General features: G+C 31.0%; 2 protein-coding genes across 5 annotated transcripts; one reads left to right on the top strand and one right to left on the bottom strand.

Moving 5' to 3' along the window:
• Positions 1 to 2006: 2006 nt before the first annotated feature.
• On the bottom strand, positions 2007 to 6181 carry LOC113850385 (protein Brevis radix-like 2). Of its 3 annotated transcripts, none has more exons than XM_027480916.1 (6): positions 6116 to 6181; positions 5440 to 5617; positions 4889 to 5265; positions 3430 to 3565; positions 2691 to 3085; positions 2007 to 2270 (listed from the first exon to the last, which is right to left on the bottom strand). In XM_027480916.1, the coding sequence occupies exons 2-6, from the start codon at positions 5557 to 5559 to the stop codon at positions 2192 to 2194; spliced, it is 1107 nt and encodes a 368-aa protein (XP_027336717.1). In that variant the 5' UTR covers positions 5560 to 5617; positions 6116 to 6181; the 3' UTR covers positions 2007 to 2191. The 3 variants fall into 3 exon arrangements, with proteins under 3 accessions (XP_027336717.1, XP_027336718.1, XP_027336716.1); XM_027480917.1 differs by lacking the exon at positions 6116 to 6181 and having other exon boundaries at positions 2691 to 2927; positions 2985 to 3085; positions 5440 to 5851; XM_027480915.1 differs by lacking the exon at positions 6116 to 6181 and having other exon boundaries at positions 5440 to 5851.
• A 12728-nt stretch (positions 6182 to 18909) lies between these two features.
• LOC113849576 (phospholipid:diacylglycerol acyltransferase 1-like) lies at positions 18910 to 23734 on the top strand. 2 transcript variants are annotated; one of them, XM_027479578.1, is made up of 6 exons: positions 18910 to 19774; positions 20687 to 20909; positions 21065 to 21348; positions 21700 to 22015; positions 22141 to 22400; positions 22850 to 23734. In XM_027479578.1, exons 1-6 carry the CDS (start codon positions 19308 to 19310, stop codon positions 23340 to 23342), a joined length of 2043 nt encoding a protein of 680 aa, XP_027335379.1. In that variant the 5' UTR covers positions 18910 to 19307; the 3' UTR covers positions 23343 to 23734. The 2 variants fall into 2 exon arrangements, with proteins under 2 accessions (XP_027335379.1, XP_027335378.1); XM_027479577.1 differs by having other exon boundaries at positions 18969 to 19774; positions 21700 to 22048; positions 22850 to 23678.
• The last annotated feature ends 189 nt before the right edge of the window (positions 23735 to 23923 follow it).

Here is a 23923-nt window from a genome sequence, read left to right as displayed (position 1 = left end):
AATAAAATCTGTATAAAAAATAAAGGCTTGTTTATTTCTGTTTTGAATTTTAATTTTTAAATATTATATTTAAAAATAAATATTATTTAATAAACATGATTTATTTATTTTTTTAAAAAAAGAAAACACTGTTTTAAAAATCGAAAATAAACAAATTCTAAGAGTATGTTTGATTTACTTTTTAAAAATAGTTTTTAGTTTTTAAAAATAAATTATAGCAAATTTGGAATATAATATAAATAAAAAAATTTAAAGTTCTTTTATTTTTTAAAATTTGATAATATAAACTATTTTTAACTTATAATGTGTTACATACTTTTTGAAGATTTTATATGCATATTAATTATTAAATTAATGATAAGGTTATGATGGAGTTTTAAAGAAAAACGAAACGAAAAGCTTATGGATTGGGCATTTAGTTTACAACTCGAAATGGGGTGGATCGAGATAGCAAATATTCATCCCACAATCTTAATAGGCCGAATCCAACTCTGTCAAAAATTTTGTTGACTTATGCTAGCTGATATGATCAAGTTGGCCTAAATTAACACTCTTTTTTGGGGATTCTGTTGTGAAAATTGGACTGAAAATTAACTGGACCCAAAATTCATGATTTTCACTCTACAAGGCTGATATTTACTCATTTTATTTGATTTGATGTGTTGCTTTATTTAGGGTTTTTTTTATCACTTTTTTATATGATTCGAGGACCAAGTGTTAGAGTGCATTTAAAATTAAGTACAAATTATCTTTATGTTAACATTGAATCCAAGTTTATAGTTTTTTTAATATGTGTTTCCAAACAAATACTTAAAGGGATATAATTAATTTTTCCTTGTGTGCGAAAGTCATGATACTTCAACAAAACTACAACTTGAAGTTGCTAATTTATTTCCTCAAATTGTCAATTTTGAGAAAGAAAAATGTTAGCAACACACTCTTGAAAATATTTTTTTATTAGAAAATCAAAGTACTTACCTCAAAAAATCATCACTTTTTAAATATTGTTTTAACATTTTTGTAAAATAGACCAATAAAGTGTATTAAAAAAGATTGTGTTCAAAAGTATGAGTTATTAGCATTCCTCTTCCAATACAATGTATCTCATGTTTCTTTCATACTCATGGATGGTGATGCTTATTGTTCATGTCTCTGTCATGCTAGAGATGGCAGAGCAATGGCATTTCCCTTTGAGAGGAGCAAGTCTTCCACATGCTTATTTGTGAACTATTGAGCCTAATTTCATCTTATTGTCACTAACATAGTTCATGCACTGTTAACTAAAAAGGTTACTAGACGGAGAGTTATAATTACTTTTTGTTATTAGCTTTTCAGTTGAACTCATTATGTTACTATTAGCTGAAGCTGTAACTAATCATTTTTTGGGTCATTTAGTGCTCCACTTTGATTCCTAAGAGTAACCAACTTACGATATAGGTAGTGCAAAAAAGTTTGTCAAATTCTTATAAATGGCATCGTTGATTGCTCCGAGGGCTCCTTCTAGTTGCCACAAAAGACTTTATTTTAATGCTCAAGATAGTGAAAAAGAAAGGTAGGAACAATTTCAAAGATTGATACTTATGATAGTTTCTTTACTATAGTCATAACATGTTTGGCTCTTAAAGGTTAATTCGATTATATTACGCACTACCTACCTTTTTTGTCCTATCATCACGATAGCCATGAAATGCCCTCCATCTTTCTTGTGTGTGCTATTGATATACTGTCTGAAACTCTTGACCTTTTATAGAAACCGTTAGACGTTTTCTAGTGCTTTTAAAAAAATCAGGTACTTTATTTTCTAGTGCTTTTAAAAAACCAGGTACTTTTTTGTCCTATTATCAGTTTAACCATTTTGACAGAACCAAACGTGTTATCTCAATTGGAATTGGAGTAGTCCAAAATTCATACAAGATTGAAAACATTTGACAATTCCCACTGCATGACATTGGCATGAACAAGTTTTAAATAAAACTAAAATTTCACTATCACAGTCTAATGTTTCCCAACATATGCGTTTCTCCACGGCTAAAGTGAACTACAAAGTCGTAAGTTGAAGTTACTTGCAAATTATCCACTGGATAGAAGGTAACTGGATCTAGAATGCACAATACTGTTGTAAAGCTTTCATGTTGTACTGTGTTAGCCTGCAGAAGCAGTTGTCTGTGTAAAGGCTCTTCTATAGTCACAATCACAAGTATTGTTCTTGTATCCTAGCACGGTTTTCTTCCCACCACAATCTGGCATGCATTTCTCCAAACTTTTCTCGGCTGTGTAAAAAATTGAAAAAGAAAATTGTCAATTTAAATTAATGTGATTATTCATGATAAAATCAAACTTGATACCTAAGCAATCTAGCTGTTAAGCCTTAAGTCATCAATAAGATAAAAAAAAAAAAAGTCCAAATAACAACAACATCATCCAATCCTTGTCTCACTAAGTGAGGTCGGCTAAGGAGCTACATCCAAAACTGGTTTAATTTTTTATTCTATTCACAAGGTTTAATGCATAACAAAAATAGATCATAGAATCAAATTACTAAATGTAAGCTAAATCACCAAAATATTCTGTTCACACAATACAACTTGGTTAAGAGGGAACATTCACCAGTGAAGACAATTATCAAAAAAGAATTCAGAAGTTGTCACATTAAAAGGATTTTATCTTCCACACTAATGATTTATGTATACCTGAACCGGACTCGCCTGAGTTCCCTGGTTCCACCAGGCAGTGCTCTGATAGTGATGTATACTCCTGGTTCATCCTGTTCAACCCATTCAGTTTCCATATCACTGGCATTGCTGATTGAAAGCTCACCCGAGTGATCTTCCTCTCCTGATGAACTTGTCCTTACCGAACCATCAATGGATGATCTTTCAGTCTTTGGTGCGCCAATGTTGGAAAGCTTTGGTGTTGACGCTAGACCACTTGTTTCATAGCAAGGATGAGGTTGCATTTGGTGGTGATCCAGTGAATCTGAGGACGAATAGCCCATCCCCATTGGGTGGTGAAAATGACGGGGTGCACGCTCTTTGCTGAGTGGAGGAGTGACAGGACTGTCCCTAGAAGATTCAATCTTTGAGCTCTGAAAAAGAAAAGGAAAGTTGTATAAACACCAACTAAAATGTACCCATATAAGAAATTCACTAAAACAGAAGATTCTAAAAGAATTGCTCATGTAATGTAAATACTTGAGGTAACAACCTATTCCCTAAGTTAATTAGTACATTACACATTATGTATTTGTTCAATCAAGAGCCAGGTTTCTAACTCAAAATATCTCAAATTCAGACCTCAAGTATGAGTTAGAAGGAATTTGTGATTGATTGCTAAGGATAACATATTAATAGATATGCTGGATGAATCTGTAGAGAAAAGTTTAATCATGCAATTCTTTAACATCAAATGACAAAAAAGATGTATGCTCACCTCATCTTCAGATCTAGGGGGTGTTGGAAGAGGAACTGCTTGCTGATTGAACCTTTGAACATTGTACAATTCCATGACTTTGTCATAATTCTCTGCCCACCACCTCTGTGCTTGCCATTTATTAAACATTTCACGACTGATCAAATATAAAATAAAATATTCAGTACAATCACCAACGGGATAAAGAAAAGAAAAGGAAAGTGACATCACACACTAGTACATTTCCCTTCATTAGAAAATTTTCAGGCTGTACTATTGATTGACACAAAAATGTAAACATGGAACTCCAATTGCTACTTTTTGGGACTAGATATGAATGCATTCAAGATTTCAAGGAAAGACAGAAAATACTTGCTGGTTAAAATAATGTATATTTTTCAAATATTTTCAAAGACGCTCCCCACCCCCCCCCCCCCACAACACAAAACAATGAAGAGCTGCTTGTGCTCCAGTAGGGGTACAGAAATCATTAATTGGTGAACCCATTGATGTTTTAGCCATAATAACAAATGCAATATGAGATTTGGATCCCCAGTTGTTGTTCATAAACAGCAAGGGTGCTGTTTCAATAGTGATTCCAACAGGCATAAGAAAATTGCTTCAGGTGGTTACCACTAAGAAAATAAAAGGTAGATGAATTTTAGAAGAAAAAAGTTAAATTCCCACAACCTTCATATTGTTTTAATTTGAATTTCCACAGCCCTTAACTGCTTTAAGATTCAAGATCTTATTGCTTGTTTCCAATTCAGTTCTGAGACTAGCTTAATAGAAAGCCAAAACTTTCATAAAAGACAGATGAGCCTGAAGTTAAGTCTCATGACAAAAACCCAAAGGACACTTTCCCAATAAAAAGGACTTGTATTCATGATTCATGAACTATTAATGATTGAATAGACCCTTCTAATACCCCTTTATAATAATTGTATTTAATTTTTTTTCCCTATTCAGAAGAGATGGGTTTTTTGTTGACAAAATTGCTTTTATTCCATAAAATGAATGTTACTCTGCCACAAAACCAAGCCTGGCCTTTTTCTTTTGCATAGCTTCCTTTTCTTTTTTCTTTTTCTTTTTGTGGGCTGAGAGGAGGGAATGAATTTGAATGATCAAGCTAGAAGATAAAAATACTTTTTGCTTTTGTCCCTCTCTACTACTTCCAAGCCAAGCATGAGTTACTGACAAAGGAACAAAGCTAAGGTCCTCAAAGAGGCACAATAGAGACAATATAGATCCTGGTAGCCTAGAATCTGATGAGCCTTTGAAAAGCATTTGATCACTCTCAAACAAACATGTACTTAATATGCCAGATCAGAGAAGAAGAGAAAGTTTAAACCACAAAGGACAAGGTCACATTGGTTAAAAAGCAAGTTGCATCTAAAACATGACAAGGCATGTGCTTTCACTCCAACAAATTGGAACATTGTACAATTCCAAAACACGCAAGATAGAAGAGTAGTAGTACCTGAACCGTATTCTCTTCAGATCATTCCCACCCTGAGGCAATGAAACAAAAGTAATAAGCACACCAGGCTCCACTTGTGCAATCCATTCCTTAGGCTCATCCTCCTCCATGAACACCACTGACTCAGTTCTTCCACTCACTGATGCTGGTGTTCCTTCACCACTGGAAAGCCCTTTCACTTTACCTTCCATTTCCTTCCCCCACATCCTTGGGGTTGAATTGGAGCTCCCAGTTCTGCGGTAGGCCCAGTTGAACCTTGCTGAATCTGATGCCATATCAGAATCTGCATACTTTCTATTCCTGTTACCATTTGAAGACCCTGAACAAGGCTTGCAACTCTTATAGGCCCCAGAAGCCTTCACTGCCATGTCCTTGATCTGAAAAACAAAACCGGGTACCCCTTTGTCACACCTTAGTGAAGAAAATCATGAAAAGACCAAAAAAAAAATTTGAATCTTTTTATTCCATGATTGAAGAGGTGGATTCTGGACTTGTGTTTCAAGATTTAGTAATGAGTCAAATCAGGTATATATAAGGCATGGCCAATTTACCTGAGCAGTGAGAGCCTTGATGGCTTGCTTGGTGCTGGGTGTGTGCACTGCTTCTTCCTCTTCTTCTTGGCGAAGAGATCCATTATTGAGCTGCTTTGTACACGCTATGCAAGTCAACATTTCTGATTCTACTCACCTGATTCCTCTAAATGACAAATGATTGATAACCAAGTTGAAGCTACACTACCAATCCAAGATATTAATCAGAAAAAAGAATGACACTTTGCAACAATCAAACAAATTGAAGATCTGAGGTCAACTCAATCCATTTCCACCCAACAAAAAGCTCCATTGAATGTGCTACTCTCTCAACACCCACAAACCAAAGTCAAATAGAGAGTGTGTTCCCATTAAGAATGAAGACCAAAATCATAACATTTCTCAACACTCCCACGAGAGCGAGGGAGAGAGAGAGAGAAAGAGAGAGAGAGAGTATAGAAGTGGAAGGCTTTGGCCTATGCATAGATGTAAAAGGACATGTTTCAAGGCGATTTGTGAGATCAAACGCATTAAAAATCATTTCTTTTTTCATTTTTTTTAAAATTCCAAAGTTTGGAAATTTGATTCTCTCTTTGAGTGTCTCTCTGAGTGTCTCTCTGAGTCAGAGAAGACTAACATACATAACACACACCCAAAACAAAAACAAAGAGTGCAAGTTAAAAGAATGAGTACCTACCCTTACTTCCTTTTCAGTGCCTGGGAAAGGCCATTGAGATTTGAGCTGAGGGTGGAGCTCTACTACGTGTGAGTCAGAGGTTTGTGTTGGAGGCTTATGTGTCTGTGTATGTATCATGTAACGTGTGATAGAGTGCATACATTTATAGTGAGAAAAAGTTGATAAATGGGTTGGCTTTTGTGTCCAACACAAGTGAGTGTGTGTGCATGCGCCACCCTATTCTCTCCGATGAGATGAAAGACAGTGCAAAAGGTGAAAATGGGTGTGTTGCGGCGTGAAGTTATCAGTTATGTTATGTGTGCTTTGTTGTTTTGCACGAACAAAAACATTGTGCAAGCATCAGTGTAACATAACCACTTTAACTTGCCCCCACATGATAAAAACACATCTGCTATTATTCTCCTCAAAAGCTGTCTCAGTTATTTTATTTTTTTATTTTTTACTTTTCTAGGAGATTCGGATTATTTTTTCATAATGAGTAGTATCATGTCATGATGTTATGATATGTACCTAAAAATATTGGGCATCATGCCTAATAGTTCTTTCCTTATATTTTTGTAAAACATAATTGCTGATACATTTAGATCAAATTTTCTCCATAATTTTTGCATTCATTTAATTACAATCATTTCTTTCCGTTATAGTCAGAACTATTTACTTCTTTTAATTTTTATCCCTCATCATTTATATTTTTGGGATTAAAGAGGAACGGCTTTTAATTATTTTATATTTAAATAATCGGATTATTCTACTTTTCCTTGCATTGATGTCCATCTTCAAGATTTGTGAAGTTATTTGTTAAATTTATGAGCTAATTGTTTGGTTATCAACTGATTGTTTAAAAAATAACAAATCGTATGAGTGATTAAATAAGATGCAATAGTTTACTAAAAGAAGTGCAATATTATATAACAATTTACATTAGAGCATCTTTAATAGTATAATTTAGCATAGTTGTTTAACTCTATTCTTAATTCTATTGTGGACACACCACCATAAAAAAACCTTTTCACGCCGTGTAGTTTAAGCAATTTTCTTCTGTAATATATATAGATGTAGTTTTACCAATGGACTTTTTTCTAATTACTTTATATTTCTGTACCTCATCAACATTTATTTATTTATCCCACAAGTTGACCCACTTTTATTGATAAACATCTACTACATATCTGGAGAACCGTTGTTTATGTGTGAATCCCATGTAAGCCATCTCCAATAATGCTGCAAATTAAACATAAACGGTACTTTAATAGTTAAAATAATAAGGTTGCTTGAATTTGAAATTACTTTAACAATACACTGAGTGGCACATTGACAGACTGGAATAAGCTTAATAACAAAGACATGAACAGGTTAGAACATCATTTCCTTTTACTTGACATGCTGTGATCGTGTGAACCCAGATGCTATAGTGCAAAACCAACAATGTTAAGCAACAAGTACTCCAAGGTTGGAGGTTTGCGTTATGAAGGGAACATAATTGGCTGTAGAATATGCAACATATCTAATACTCCTAAGTCTAGGTGTATTGGACAGATAATCTTTCAGTTGTTCCCACGACACCCTTTAGGATCAGAATGTCATACATCAATTCTGTCAGCAGTGGATACATATGTGCCAAACAGTGGCAATAGGTATAGTTGCTCCACATGTTGGCACCTCACGATGAAGACTACTCTTGCACCTGTTCCATCTTTTTCTTTCCTCATATCTAAAGTTATAAAACTACTTACAATTGACATAGATATTTTATCAAATAGTTAGGTATTTTATTATAAGATTATGTTTGTACATTTTTTATATTATAAAGAGAGATGTGAAGAGAAAAGGGAGATTGTGAGATAAAGTATTTAATGTAATGGAGAGAGATAATGAAAAAATAATGTTATAAAAAAGTTGTGTATGAATAATATAACTTTTTTATCTTAAGAAAAAATATATATTTTTGTATTTTATTTGTAGTTATAAATATGTCATTTTATTTTTTATAAGATTAAAATTAAAATTTTATTGTTTTATAATTTTTCATAAATTATTAAAAATAATAAAATAAAAAAGAAATTTTCTGTAATTATTGATAAATATAAATATTTTATTGGATTAATTAAGCATGTCCGTATACTTTAAAGTCATTTTTGATATGGTAAAAGTAAAAAAAAGCAAGAATATGCTAAATACGTGCAAATCTTGATTTAGAGGCTTTCAACAGCAAATCCAAGAGACGCACACTTGTTCCAATTAAGTTTATACTAAAAATGTAAATATAAAAACAAGGTATCAAATATCATTGTTTGTTTTGGGGTTCCACATTTTAATATTAGGGAAAAAGTTAATCTTATAGACTAATAAAAGAATGAAAAAGAAAACAACAAATGAGGAACTGCTAGGATTTTGTGAATTAATGTGATTATACTGTTTGAATAAGTACAAGTAACACATCAGATTCAAAATCCAATTAATGACAACCCTACCAAAATTGATTAAATTGGAGCTTTAGTTAGAGGTTTGATTATTGTCTGATTAAGTTATTAGCCTTATAGCCGTTGAACATTTTACCAAAATAAAAAAATGATCATAATGTGTAGAGTCACGGATAGAATAGAAAACAAGCAATTAGGGCTATGATCAGAAGATTGACCCAAGCTTCAGTCAAACCAAGAAAACTGGACGTGGGTCTGCCTCACTTTCGTCCATTTCTTTCACAGTCGAAACATCTTAAAATTCAAAGATACCAAAAACTTCCTTTTCTGGTTTTTTTCTTCTATTTGGTTTCATGTTACAGTGTTTAGTCAATTCCAGTTGGCACAAATTCGGTATGCCTGTTAGGCCATTCAATGGCCAATATAAGTAAGGATTAAGGAAAACAAAATAGTTAGAAAATTTAAATGTAAAGTACAAATCTGGTGTAAGAGTTTTTATCTATAATGAATTCAATGAACTCAAAATTAGTTTCAGTCTTTGAGATTTTATTAATTAATTAATTAATTGAACTTGATTTATGAATATTTTAGCTAAAATTTGAGCTTATTAAATAAATGAGTTATCTTGAGGAATATATGATTTATCTCGTCCGGTTCATATATTAGCTCGTGTGATTCTTATCACAATATTATTATATAGAATTCAGTTTTTTTAATTGGAATAAATAAAATTATACAGTATTTTAAATCATATTATATTTACTTTTATGTTTTACATCGTATAATTACTATTTTTTTTGTCTAAAAACTATTAGTAGATGGTGAATTTAAATTGTTCTAAATTTAAATTATTTTGAGTATTAATTCATGCAATTCGAATTAACAAATTGAACTGAATTATTCATGAGCTTGAATTATTTTGAGTTTGGGTTAAAAAATTTCATATCACTCGAGCATGAGTTTCAAGTTTGAACAATTTTTGTCAAATTGACTAAAGTTAAACCAAATTTGATTCTATTCGACGCATTTGCAACTTATGCTTATGTATATCATTTGTTTAAAAGAATGAGATAACTCATTATTCTAATAATTTTTATATATGTTATTGTTACGACCATTTATTTCTTATCAAATGTGACACTACACCATATATAATACTTTGTTTTACTTCATTCGATATTTACTAAATCATTAATTAATTATTTCTTTTTCTTTTTCAAGATTATATGGCTTGATCGATGCCTTTCAACTTACCAGTAAAAGCTGAAGTAATATTTTCTTCAATTTGGTGACTCAATTTGATTTTTAAGACATTGTCAAGAAGACACAACAATGATGTATCAAACAATTGTAATAATTGGACCCATATATATTGCAATACTACAATCCCCTCTTTTTCTTTGTCTTTCACTTATACACACGTGAAACATATTGGGAATGCATTATATTATTTATACTATTTTTTAATAGTTTTTTTATTATCGAGTAAAATTTTATACAACTTCACATGTTATGTTTGGTATCCATGAAAAGTGAAAGAAAATAAAAGAAAAAACTGGAAAAACAGAACAGGTGCTTACATATATTTGGTTAAGAGAGAAGAAAACAACTGCGTGAGTTTTTTTTTTTACTATTCACTGTTACCCTTCTTTCTATTTATTATTATAGTATATAACTTAGGGGCTGTTCATTTTTTTTTACCTCTTCATTTTTTTATATCAAATAACTTAAAAATTTATTATTTTTTGTCTAATTATTTCTCTTCTACAATTTGTTCTTTTCTATTTTTGTAAAAATCAAACAAAGTGAAAAAGTAAAGCTAAAGCATTTAATGAGACCTACTCAAAATCAGAGTAAGGGCTGAGGGGAATAAATACAATACTATAATGCTCCAGTTACTAGAACTACTATATGAATTATAATATAATATGTTCACTCTTTTTTAAAATACATTTTATGTAAAATATTTTAACTGAATGAATAAAAACAATATTCAAACAAAAAATAATAAATAAAGAGTAGCAATAAATAAATAAGTGACGATAAATATTGTATCTACATTTCAAGATCGAAAACTGTATTTGCATCTTTGTATTTGGTGCCAAAACCACGTCGGTCTTAAATAATAAATATATGACTATCACACTAAATACAAATGAATAATTCTAAATCTTTTTTTTTATACTTGTAAATTATTTTAATTAATAAATTAAAATATTAAATAATTTTAAGATTATATATATAATGTTTATCTTATTAAACAATAGATGGACTATTTTTTAAAAAATTAGAGGAGAATATATAATAAAATTCAATACAATTTCAACTTCTTGCAAATGTAGGGTATATGAACATGTATTTTACCAAAAAGACATGGATCGAGTTTACTTAACATGTAGTTAGTCATGATTGAGATTTTCACTTAGCTGATATATAATCTTCATTAACCTTTATCATCGATAAGAAAAGTGATAAAGTCATAAAGATGCAAAGTGTTGTACTCTAGTTCTACAAAATCTATTTAAACTTGAGCGGTCTTGTTACTAGGAAAAGTGGTGATTGATCGAATCTGTTTAATTTGCACCCAACACAACGGGCAAACCAAAAGGCCAAACTTTTTTTTAGAGCCGAAAAGAAGCATCAACAATCACTACAAATACAAATATTGTGTGATGACAAATTTTCCTCTTCCTCTCTCCCTTTTCTTTGGGCGTATAAGATGCATTAAAATATGTGTGCCTTCAGCTTAGAGGAAAAAATGATTTGGATTATTTAAGTTTCTCTTCAGTTGTTGTCAAGAAGGGACGAATAAAGTGATGTACACCCTTTCTTGTATAGTGGATGACTCTTTTTGTTTCTTTCCATATGCAACATTACACGGGAAGAGGGCAACTCAAGATTCCATATTTGAAACCTTTAAGCAAGAATTCTTACTTCTTAAGGAATTCTAATACATGGAATTTCGATCTTTTTTCGAAGTAAAGTAGTTTGGACTCTTCATTCTTGAATTTAAATTATGACTTGATTTCATCAATGGAACATATGTATTTGGATAAGTCGGATAAAACCCAATATAAATTAGCATAAAACCAAGGTAAGCTCCCTCCTGAACATCCCGTTAGTATATGAAAAAAAGGAGAAAAAAAAAAGTCTTGTTGGGGGCTCATTCCTTTTCCTAGAAGTCTTTGTCAAGTCGTGCTCAATGTTTATCTCTATAGTACGTATCAATTGGTTTGCTTTCTCAAAATATGTTGATGAAGAGATCGAAACCTCCAATTCCATTAATGTCAGGAATTCATATAAAATTAGCCACTATGGTTCTACAGAGATGAAAGTTTATCTTGGCAAGATTTATAAAGAAAAGAAAATTACTAATAACAACTAGTGTTCGTGGATTCAGTTGAAGAGTTTAAAGTATTTTTCTTTTATGAAAAAGTGTTGTTGAGACAGACTTAAAATAACTTCTAAGGCAATTTTATTATAATTTTTTATTTACTTATTTCTTAATTAATATTTTAAAGACATTTGATAACACCATTTTGAGGAAAATCAAGATAAAGAGTAATTGTAAGGATAGAACTCTACTACTTTGCTGCATGTCCCCAGCTTTTACTAATTAAATTTCTAAGCTGAGCCATTTAGAATAGCATACACGGAAAGCATTATAATATATTATTTTTTAATAATACATTCCAATCTATGCATTTATTATTATTATTATCTGTCCGATACTAAACATAATATTTTAAAATTACATTTGCGTGTAATTGTTCCACATTTTTAACTTGAAAAATCAGCATTGAAATCAAAATTTATGACACGCAATGTACCGCATGGGTAAAATTAATGTATAGAAGCGTAATTAATATTTGTTCATATCTGTTATGATCCTTCAAAATTCAAACTCTAATCTTTGGTACATCACGTATATAAGGGTTAAAGGTGACGGTGGATTCAAGGGCCTTCGCATCTGATGAAAAGACTTAGGCCCACCTAGTTTCGTAGGGGAGACATTATCATATGAATGATTTCAATGCCATTAATGTATTGGAGTTAATGTTCATCAAATGTGAAGAAGATATGTTGTCATCATATCAGTGGACCATAAGTCACATGCTTGCAAAGGAAAAGATAGGACGTGATTGGCTTTTGTACTATGTTTCAAGAATTTAGAGCATTTACACTTGGATGGGAGAGCAAAACAATGATGGTACTTTGGGCACTTCAATCATTCAATCTGGCATGTAAGGTAAGGATGGGGCAAAAGGAAATGGTGAATTGGATATTAACTGGTTTAGCCATATGTTCATAACTCTTTTAAAATCCACAAAGAAAGGGACTCTCAGTTTCTGATGTCTCATTGCATACGTACATCAAATTGTGACAAATTGAACATTGCTATGTGCAAAACATGCATGGATTTGTAAGAAATATGCTAGTGAAAAAAAAGAGCCCCATAGACTTCATTTCTACAATGTCAGAGAGTAGTATTAAAATGAACATAATAACCTTTTTAATAATCAATATTTAATTGCTTTAAATTACTTAAAAAGTAGTAATTTACATATAATATAAATAATAAGATAATAATGTGGGTGAAAGACAAAGGCTGCAACTATATATATATATTATGGTTACGATGATAAAATGATGAAGGAAGTGGTGAAGTGATGAATCACAATGATAACAGTAATAATCGTAACACAATAACAGTGATGGTAATTAGAATTAAAAATTTATCTATAAATATCATACCATACCATATTTCTAACTAAACTCACATCTTAGTGATGAAACTTGAACAATAAATTAAACTAAAAAATATTCATCTTATTCTATTTTTTTATTTTTACCACTGAATGGACCCTTAACTTACAATTTTAACATTGTACGTGCATCGTATGTATATGGTGAAAATGAGATAATTTTTGTCATTTGAGCAGTTAATATATTACTCTATCATTGTTGCAACTATTTGTAGGATATTTGATTTTTTTAAAAATAAAAGATATATAAAGGGCATGGAATATAAAATTATAATCATTAACTCAAAAATTAATGCAAGAAATATGTGTAAATATTTATTCAACAATTATAATTTTATACCTTTTTTTAGAAGCGTACATCCTTCATTTTAAGGAAACCAGATTTATTTTTATGATTTCACTAAACGCGTGTCAAACTAATCTCTCATTAAAATAGTGAGATTACTTATATAGTTTTTACAAGTGTGTTCCGTGGGTTTGAAAATCTCTTCTTACCAGAAAGCTTCATTGAGTTTGAAATGTGAACCATATATTATGTATAGTAATAATGATTGTAAAGTAACTTATCTTAAAGAATGTAACTTTATAAAGTGAGAATAAAGACCTTATTCTCTTTTATTTTTGTATCGATTTCATGTAAATATCTTTTATGTTATTTTTATTCAGGTGCAACTTCATTTATCCCTACTTTATTAAGCACATTATTATGATTTGTACAGAAAAGATAAAGAAAAGTGAGAAAATGAGGCATTATGAACTTTGTCGTTGATATAATCACTCTCAATTTACAGTCACAAAATGGTTTAGAATTGTTTTGATTGAGAGGTTTTGAAGAGGAGAGTAAAATTTATATTTTAAATAAATATTTTTTAAATTAAAAATATAAATTAATATATTAACATAAACTTAATATATTAATAATGTATTTATCTATTATAAATAATATATAATTTTTAATTTAAAATTTAAAAATATGTACTCTCTTTAAAAATCACTTTCCAAACATGCCTAGGGCCAGAAATCATTTGCACTCCCTTTTTTTACCCCTGAAATCGTTGCCTATGGGCTGCATCTGAAAGGGCTCTGTGTTTTTCGGCCCATGGGCTTGTCCCTACCATTGTTGGTCGCTTATTTGAATGATTTAGCTTTCTTTATATTTAATTAATATTTTTTTTCTAAAGTCAGAAATTATGAAATTCAAAAGTTAAATACTAATCTCTATTTGTGATTCATTGCTATTATTAACTTGAAAGAATTTAATTTATATAGTTTTTTGATTTTCTTCTGCTTAATGCTCTGTTTGTCATAAGAGAAAATAGTAAAGAAAAAAATTTCTAATGGAATTTTTTTAGTTTGAAAAAACATAAAAATAAACGCTAAAGAAACAATTTATTTGAAACGTATACCAAAATTCTTTCTCTCTAAATTGTCTAGAAAATAAAGGAGAGAAAGAGATAAATATTTTATTCCTTTTTTGGTCTTATTTTGTATCTTTTATACTTTCTATTAAAGCGTTTTTAAAGTAAAGTATATAAATATATCATAAGAATATATGACAGCGATTCCAACAAACAATAATTTAGATTAGGTTATGAAAAAGTTTCTATAATGTAATCCAACATACACGTGCTATTTTTATTGAATCACATATTATCTTGTGAACTAATGACAATTCCCCATCAAAAGTAAAAAAAAAAAAAAGAAAGAAGAAATCCTTTTAAAATATAAAAATCATTATAATAAATTGTCTTTTTTATAAATTTATATATATAAATTAAAAATAAAACATAATTAGCTTGTTACATAAATATCTGTCGAATATGTGACTTTATTGATAATCCTCTCTTATATTGGACGTTAGTTTTAAATGAAAAAAAAAAAAGAGTTAAAAGGGACTGATAGAGAACATGCTGAGTACAGAAACTAGCAAGAAAAAAAGTGGCCAAGTTAAATTTTAGACATCAGAGAACTTTCTTGGAAAGATGATGGCAGAAAGCACAACATTAATTCGATAATGCAGACAACATTCAATTTGCTAGGTTTAATTGTATGTCTTTCAAGCACCAATATTAATCGGATACAAGTTGATAATTAATGCTTAAAGAATCTGCAGTGTTAAAGCTGACACCATCAACATAATCATTAATCAACATAAAGCAAAACACAAAAGTTTTTCTTTGAGGCTACCCAACACACAAATCTTATTTAGTTACAACAAGGAAACAAACATTTATCTTTTTAGTCCCATTTTTTGAAGCAGTTGAGGCATCATGTTGGTACTATGGTAAAACAAATAGACTATAATGATAAGAAGAATTTGGGTGTTTCTTAAGTTAACCTTAAAAACAAGGTTGATGGATATATTAATCGTTCGAAATGGGATGCTTGTTTGGTGCAATGATTAATATAAAAACTACTTCTTTAATTATGCTGAGCTAATAAAAAGCATAATCACTATGCTTTTATTGATGCAAGACGGCTAAAAGAAGAAAGCTCCAATATGATGGTCATGTAAGAGTGGGAAGATGAGAGGCAAGGGAAGAGACAAAAAGAGAATAACAATTCTTATTGTGTACGCTGTATTTTTATTTATTTTTTTAAATTAAAAGTTGTATGCATTAATTCATTTTCTAATAGAAAGGATGCATTTTAATGTTTAAATTTGTTGTTCTATATTTGTTATTGTAATAATAATATATATATATATATATAAACAGAAAAAGCATTTAATAATAATAAAATATTTAATATAATATACTACTTAATGTTTTTACCCGATCTTGCAATAAAAAAAAAGCCTCAAAATAATATTGCGTTTAACACGTGAAACGTTACTTGTAAACATCATTCTTTCTTATTATAATGTAAATTTTCTAAAAGTTTTACTGTCAATAAACAAAGAAGGAAGAAGAATGGCATAAAAAATATTATATAAAATTATTTTCATGTGATTTTTTTAACTAATATTAAATAATAATGTAACTAATAAAATAATAATGTCACCCACTATTATATATGAAATTAACGTAATGCCCACAACTTTAATTTAGTCAATCTTCAACTAATTCATTCACTTCGTGACCAGTGAGTTTTTTTCTCTCTTTCTTGAGAGTCATTTGTAAATCAACTAATACTAGAATGTTCGGTTATTATTTTCAAATCTCTCAAACAATTTCAAAGATAGAAAAAAAAACACTTTATTAATTAGCCAAAGATAGAAATTTAAAAGGTATATTTAAGAATGAAATTTGTGAATATGAAAAAAATACCAAAGTTAAAGAATGAGTTGAATTAACTAATGTCTTTAGAGTATATATATATATATATATATATATATATATATATATATCTTTATAACATGTTAAGTAATTTAAGTCTAATTCACTTTTAAAAGTTAATTTATAAAAAAAAAAACTACACAAGTTTTCATAAGAACTAATATGACTCTTTTTTATTAATGTAAAATGTCTTAAACAGAAGTGATTTTAAGAGATAAAATTCTGATGTTTAATTAGATGATCAACACATAAGCATTAATTGTGGATAGAAAGTCCTCTCCTTCAACATCTTATTACATTTCAGAAGACACTTTTTTTAACACACTTTTATTACATTTCACATATTGGGTATTGCTTGTTCATTAATTCATACTAAGACTGACATGTGTATCCAACATATAAAAGTCCATTGATGACGAACTCTCAAGCTGAATGGTGATGCAATTGCAAACCATGCCACGTAACCTTGTTGTGCTACTATCAATCTCTGTCTGTACATTTAAATTTATATAATTTTTACTACAACAAAAAGAAAACTAAGAAAAGAAAAGAAAAACTTATGTGATAAAATGATTATTGTAATAAAGAGATAAAAACAAGTTTCACTTTAATTTTTAATATTTTATTAATTTAATTTTATAAATTATTTTTTCAAGTCAAGGTAATTCTTTAACTTTTTCTAACTTAATAAAAGTTTTTAAATTGACTTTTGGACAATAATTTTTACTTGTTTTTAATTTCCTATGCATTTCCTTTCATGGAATTTGGATATCTATAAATTATTACCCTGACATACAAATATAACTATGAGGTAATCTTAGCATGAAGTGAGTTTAGTTAACAATGAAATTAATGTTTTACTTATAGGATTCGTCGAATGCCAATGAATTATTTGCTCAAGCACAACTTCATAATCTTAGCATTAAGTATGTTAACTATTAAATTTGTTGAAAGCCTCATGAAATGTAGTACCTAATAACTTAATTTTTTTTACTTTTAAATATAATGTTAAGTATAAAATGCGTGACACTAACACATTTTTTAACACACTTTTCACTAGATAAAATTTATTAAAAATTACAAAAATGAGATGTGTTTTACTCTTTTATATTTTTTAGTAAATTTTATCTAATAATAAAAATTATATTAAAAAAAATATGTCAAAGAGTATAATATTAACCTTCTCGAAAGTATAAACTAAGTACTTCCTTGACTTTTGTCAATTCAATAAAAAGAAATTTCAACAATCAAAATCAAAGCCATAGTGGAGTAAGATTTATTAGACTGAACATCATATCCAATTAAAAGATTTGGACAATCAAAGCAATATGGGAGTAAGATTCATTAGACTGAGCTTTTAATTGTGTAGACCCACGAGAGTTATGTTTATGTCTTTTGTTACAATATATTTAGCTATATGTTATTATTTGTGTAATAAAGAGTCCAACTACTCACTGTTGTCCACCGTCTAGATTCATGGATACCAAAGACTATGAAACTTAAAACTGTGTTGTATGAATATGTATTATTAAGATCATGAAAATGAGATGACGTTGATAGCATGGAAGATGAAATCGAATCAATATGGCTTCCTATATCTTCACGTAAAATATTATATCATTGGATAAGATAAAAACAAAAGAAGATATAAACACAACTAACTCATTTGCATGAAGTTGCCCTATATATTCAACCTATTTGGTTACGTTTTTTAAATATATTTTTTATTTAATATTTTTAAGAAATATATAAAAATGTATATATTTCTATATTTTAAGAAAGCTTGTATAATTATATTATTATATTTTTAAGCATGTTTTGTTTAAAAAACAAACAAATGGACATGTATATTTACATAGACAAACCATGCTTACAAATATAGAAAGTAAACAGATTAGTAAAGTGCACATATTATTCTTATATCATCAGGCATAACAATATTAAATTTCACGATCAGAATTGTTACTCCAAAATGTATTGTTACTTCTATTTAAAACTAATAATTATATTTAAATAAAAAATTAAATAAAAATTAACACATATTTTAAAATGCTAATGGATTCTCAAACTCTTAACGTGACATTATAATGAAATATTGTATTTATCTTTTTTTTTCAATAAACAATATATAATTAAAACTTCTCAATCATTTATTAAGCGATAAATAAGCACAATATTTCAACACAATTGATAAAAAAAAAGGATTATTTTTTAATGCATGAAATTCTTTCTCTGTCGTGCTTATGCAGTGCCCTGCAGCCCTATCACATAAGTAATTGGTATTTGGCACTGCGAGGAGTACAAAAATCGTTTAATCACCAATCAAATTCACTATAACGTCGAACCGTATTAACTCGATCTGGACCCACCATCACAAACAACACCCTTCACCCAATAACCACACCTTCTATAATTCCTGATAAGTTTCTGTTCATTTCTCGGGAAAATCAGAGATACTGTAACCAATAATCACGCTACTTCGATGCCCATTTCCCACAAAATACAGAGACAGGAACCTTTTTCTGTTTCTTTTTTGTTCCTGAGCTCACCGAGCTACCCAATGTGATTTCGATTCTGAAGGTTTTCATTTTCACCTAAATTTTCAATCTTTGAGAAAAGTAACGCGACCCCAGCTGCTTTTATGAGCCAAATTTGAATTAAAAGCTGAAAAAAGTGATAATTTTTCTCTAGGGAATCTGGGTTTGAAGTGAGTAACGTTTTCTAGAACATGTCTTTGATTCGAAGGAGAAAAGGGTCGGAAGCGGAAAAGGGTGATAGGCAGAGTTCAGAACCGAAGGTTAAAGATGAGAAGATTGAAGAAGAAGAAGCAGGAGGAGGAGATGATAAGAAGAAGAAGAAGCAGAAGAAGGTGATGGGTCAGAAGAGGAAGTGGTCGTGTGTAGATAGCTGTTGTTGGTTGGTGGGTTGCATTTGCACGATGTGGTGGTTTCTTCTGTTTTTGTATAAGATGATGCCCGATTCTATTCCTCAGTATGTGACCGAGGCCTTTACTGGGCCCATGCCAGACCCACCAGGCCTCAAACTCAAGAAGGAAGGCCTCACTGTGAAGCACCCTGTGGTCTTTGTGCCAGGGATTGTCACTGGTGGCCTTGAACTTTGGGAGGGTCATCAGTGTTCGGAGGGGTTGTTCAGGAAGCGCTTGTGGGGTGGTACCTTTGGTGAAGTTTACAAAAGGTATGAACAGTTTTGATTGTGCTTGTTTTTATTTGTTTTTGTGATCTTAATTTGATAATTGATGGTGATGGTTGGATGTGGCTAGCCTGGTTTGTTATGCTAGCTAAGTGGTTTATGGTGTTGGGATGTTTTTATGTTATGTTTTTTTTGGTTGGTGATAACAGGTTGTTGAAGTGGTCTTGATTAGGTAATGTTTGATGATGCTTGGAGGGTAAAATTGTGATATGTTATGTCACTCTAGTTTCAGTTTGTTGGATGGATTTGTCAACTTGTTTCCATTATTGGTGGAGTAATTGGAAGGAAGTAATGAATTGAAAAAGGAACTTCCCTTTTATGGTCTTGCTTGTTGACTGATCATGAGATTGCCTGAGATGGTTAAGTTTTTCACTTTTGAGTTATTTTTTTGTGTATGTATTGACTTGTCGTAAGAAGGTTTGTTCTCGGACTCTGTCCTTTTGGATAATGTGAAGTCAGGTCATTATTTTCCTAAAAACCTTTGACTCTCGGAAAAGATATTTTCAAGTGCTGTGCCTAACCTTGAACATGTTTAAACATGTTAAGTGCTGATAGTGAGTGTTTGTTTAAATTTTGGTCTAGATAAGGCATATAAGGTAGTTCACCATCACTTGATGTTTTCTGAAATGTGCATACTCCGGTGGGAGTAATACCTGCATAGGCACTGTTGCATTCTTTATCTACACTTCTGATACTTGTAACTATCCTGTGGACCTAGAAATGGTGGGGAACTGGGATAATGAATTAAGTGTGCTTGAAAACATGTTGAAAAACCTATAAACGTAGATCCAACACAAACACTACAACTAATAGCATTGGAGTAAATCTGAATCTGTACTAATTCAAATGTGAATCCAAACATGCTATTAATCTTGTTTCTTTATAAATCTTTTGCAGACCTTCATGCTGGGTAGAGCACATGTCACTGGACAATGAAACGGGATTGGATCCACCTGGCATAAGAGTCAGGCCTGTCTCTGGACTTGTAGCTGCTGATTACTTTGCTGCAGGATACTTCGTGTGGGCAGTCCTAATTGCTAATTTGGCACGCATTGGTTATGAGGAAAAAACAATGTACATGGCTGCATATGATTGGAGATTATCATTTCAGAACACAGAGGTATTCTTTAAAGTTTTAATTTTCCTGGAATTGTTATGTCTCAGCCAAAGATCTATATTCTTGCACCTGTAGGAAGTGGAAAAGAAGAACTATGATACATATTTAAAATTGCTGAATCTTTCTTTTTCCCAAATATTAATAAATTAATTGATCAGGTGAGGGATCAAACACTAAGTCGGATAAAAAGCAACATAGAACTTATGGTTGCTACTAATGGTGGGAATAAGGCAGTTATTATTCCACATTCAATGGGTGTGTTGTACTTTCTTCATTTTATGAAATGGGTTGAAGCACCAGCTCCAATGGGTGGTGGAGGAGGACCAGATTGGTGTTCCAAGTATATAAAGGCGGTTGTAAACATTGGTGGACCATTTTTAGGTGTTCCCAAGGCTATAGCAGGGCTTTTCTCAGCTGAAGCCAGGGATATTGCTGTTGCCAGGTAAGTTTTCTTAATGATAGGATCAGTTACTATGTAGCAAGTTGGTGATGACTTAATGAGTTTAGCATGCTTCAACAGTATTATACTCACTCCAGCTAAGAATATTTAGATCAGCTCTTATGCTATTAGATACCCTTTTAAGATATCTCTTATATTTTCCTCTTTTAAAAACTTCTTTTAATTACAGATTTTGCTCAGTAAACAATCATGTCCAACATTGTCTGCTTGTCCTTGTACCGATATGTATTAGAAAAAGCAAATTCTGATTGCATCTGGCAGCCATCATATGTTTTTTTAGCCAACAGCTCAATATCTTAAACTAAATTTGGTTCTTTCTTGTTGTATATCAAGGACAATAGCTCCGGGATTTTTAGATAATGATCTGTTTCGCCTTCAAACCTTGCAACATGTAATGAGGATGACCCGCACTTGGGACTCAACAATGTCAATGATACCAAAAGGAGGGGACACTATATGGGGTGATCTTGATTGGTCACCAGAAGAAGGTTATGTTCCTAACAAGAGAAAACAAAACTGTAACAACAATACTCAGTTGACTTGCCAAGAGACAAATAAAACACATGCTGTTAACTATGGAAGAATGATATCATTTGGCAGAGACGTGGCAGAGGCACCATCCTCTGAAATTGAGATGGTCGAGTTCCGGGTTAGCATATTTTTAACATTGAATCTTGAAATTGTTGCAGTCTTGTATGCTTACTCCTTCTATTACCACATATCTCAGGTTCCTGAATATATTACGTTTATAGTTAATAGTTGTTCTTTTAACAGGGTGCCATTAAGGGTCACAATGTTGCAAATACCTCTTGTCATGATGTGTGGACTGAGTACCATGACATGGGATTTCAGGGAGTAAAAGCAGTTGCAGAACATAAAGTTTACACAGCTAGCTCAATCATAGATTTGCTTCATTTTGTTGCTCCAAAAATGATGGCTCGTGGTAATGCTCATTTCTCTTATGGAATTGCTGACAATTTGGATGATCCTACATATAATCACTACAGACATTGGTCAAACCCCTTGGAGACCAAGTAAGAGTTTTTAGTTCCTTTCTTCTATCAGTTTATTTGAATTATTATTATTCTTTATACATTTCTGAATTAAATGCTATGGTGGTAGTTCTCCAAAACTTTTTAGCTCCCTCAATGTGGCACGTTTATTATATTCTCAAATTTTTGAGTTGGTCTATTGGTTGACACTGTCTTAATAACTTGTCATGTATATTTGACTACTCTTTGTTTTTTTTTTTTGGATTTTGTTAACCACAGCCATTAGAGCTGGGTTTAAATATTCGAAAGTAGCAAGTTTCCATTGAAAGAACACATTTGTTATATTAAATTTATAAAAATATAATAAATACTTTTTTTTTCAATAAAATATTACTATTATTAGTTGTTTTAGTCTTTAGAGTTAAGGTTAAGATTTTTTTTTTTCTTTGGCTATTCAGTTTATGCCTTTTGCTACTCTAAAATAATTGCAGGTTACCAAATGCTCCTGACATGGAAATCTTCACCATGTATGGAGTTGGCTTACCAACCGAAAGAGCTTATGTTTACAAGTTAACTCCCTTTGCCAAAGGAGAGTGTTACATTCCCTTTGAAATTGATACAACAGCAGATGGTGGCAGTGATGAAGATAGCTGTCTGAAGGGTGGAGTGTACACTGTTGACGGGGATGAAACTGTGCCAGCTCTAAGTTCAGGCTTCATGTGTGCTAAAGCTTGGCGCGGAAAAACAAGATTTAACCCTTCTGGGATTCGCACTTACGTTAGAGAATACGATCATTCTCCTCCAGCCAACTTGTTAGAGGGTCGTGGTACACAAAGTGGTGCTCATGTTGACATCATGGGAAATTTTGCATTGATTGAGGATGTTATAAGGGTAGCAGCTGGTGCCACAGGAGAAGATCTAGGTGGTGATAGAGTGTATTCTGATATCTTCAAATGGTCTCAGAAAATCAAGTTGCCTCTATGAATCAACCACAATGCATGCACCAAAGGGTGGGGTGAACTATGCAAATTGGTTATATTAAAAGATCATGTATTGAATATTATTGTTATTATTATAGTTACTCAATCAGAAAACATTTGATTTGTTATATCTGATAAACTGGGCCGGGGGGGGGGGGCATGATTCTAAATAAGCTCAGCTAGTTAGTTATGAGGTACAACTCAAAAGCATCTGTAGGTAGGTGTTTTTGTTGTATCATCAAAATTTTCTATGGTCCCTTTTATTTTTCGTCATTCTTTTTTAAATGACTCAATCTGAAAAAGATTTGTGAGAGAGGGTAAACATCAGTTAACGGAACGTTTGAATGAGTGCGTGTTTTGATATCAGTTAATATTGCATATACATGCGTTTTGTATTCATACGTTACTCTCAGCTGCTTAATAAAAAACGCAGTCTACAGCATATAGATGTAGAACCAAACATACTATGAGCTTATTTTACTTAAAAAAAACACACTTTAGTCCATAAAGATTAACTTTTAACTGAATACTTTCTATTACAAAATAGTTTAAAACTGTTGAATTATGGATAGGAATTTTAAGGGC

Source organism: Abrus precatorius, unplaced genomic scaffold, assembly GCF_003935025.1.
Source record: "Abrus precatorius isolate BTA unplaced genomic scaffold, Abrus_2018 Scaffold9, whole genome shotgun sequence".
NCBI lineage: Eukaryota > Viridiplantae > Streptophyta > Magnoliopsida > Fabales > Fabaceae > Abrus > Abrus precatorius.
Note: the sequence above shows the minus strand (reverse complement) of the source record. Positions and strands in the feature narration are given on the sequence as shown.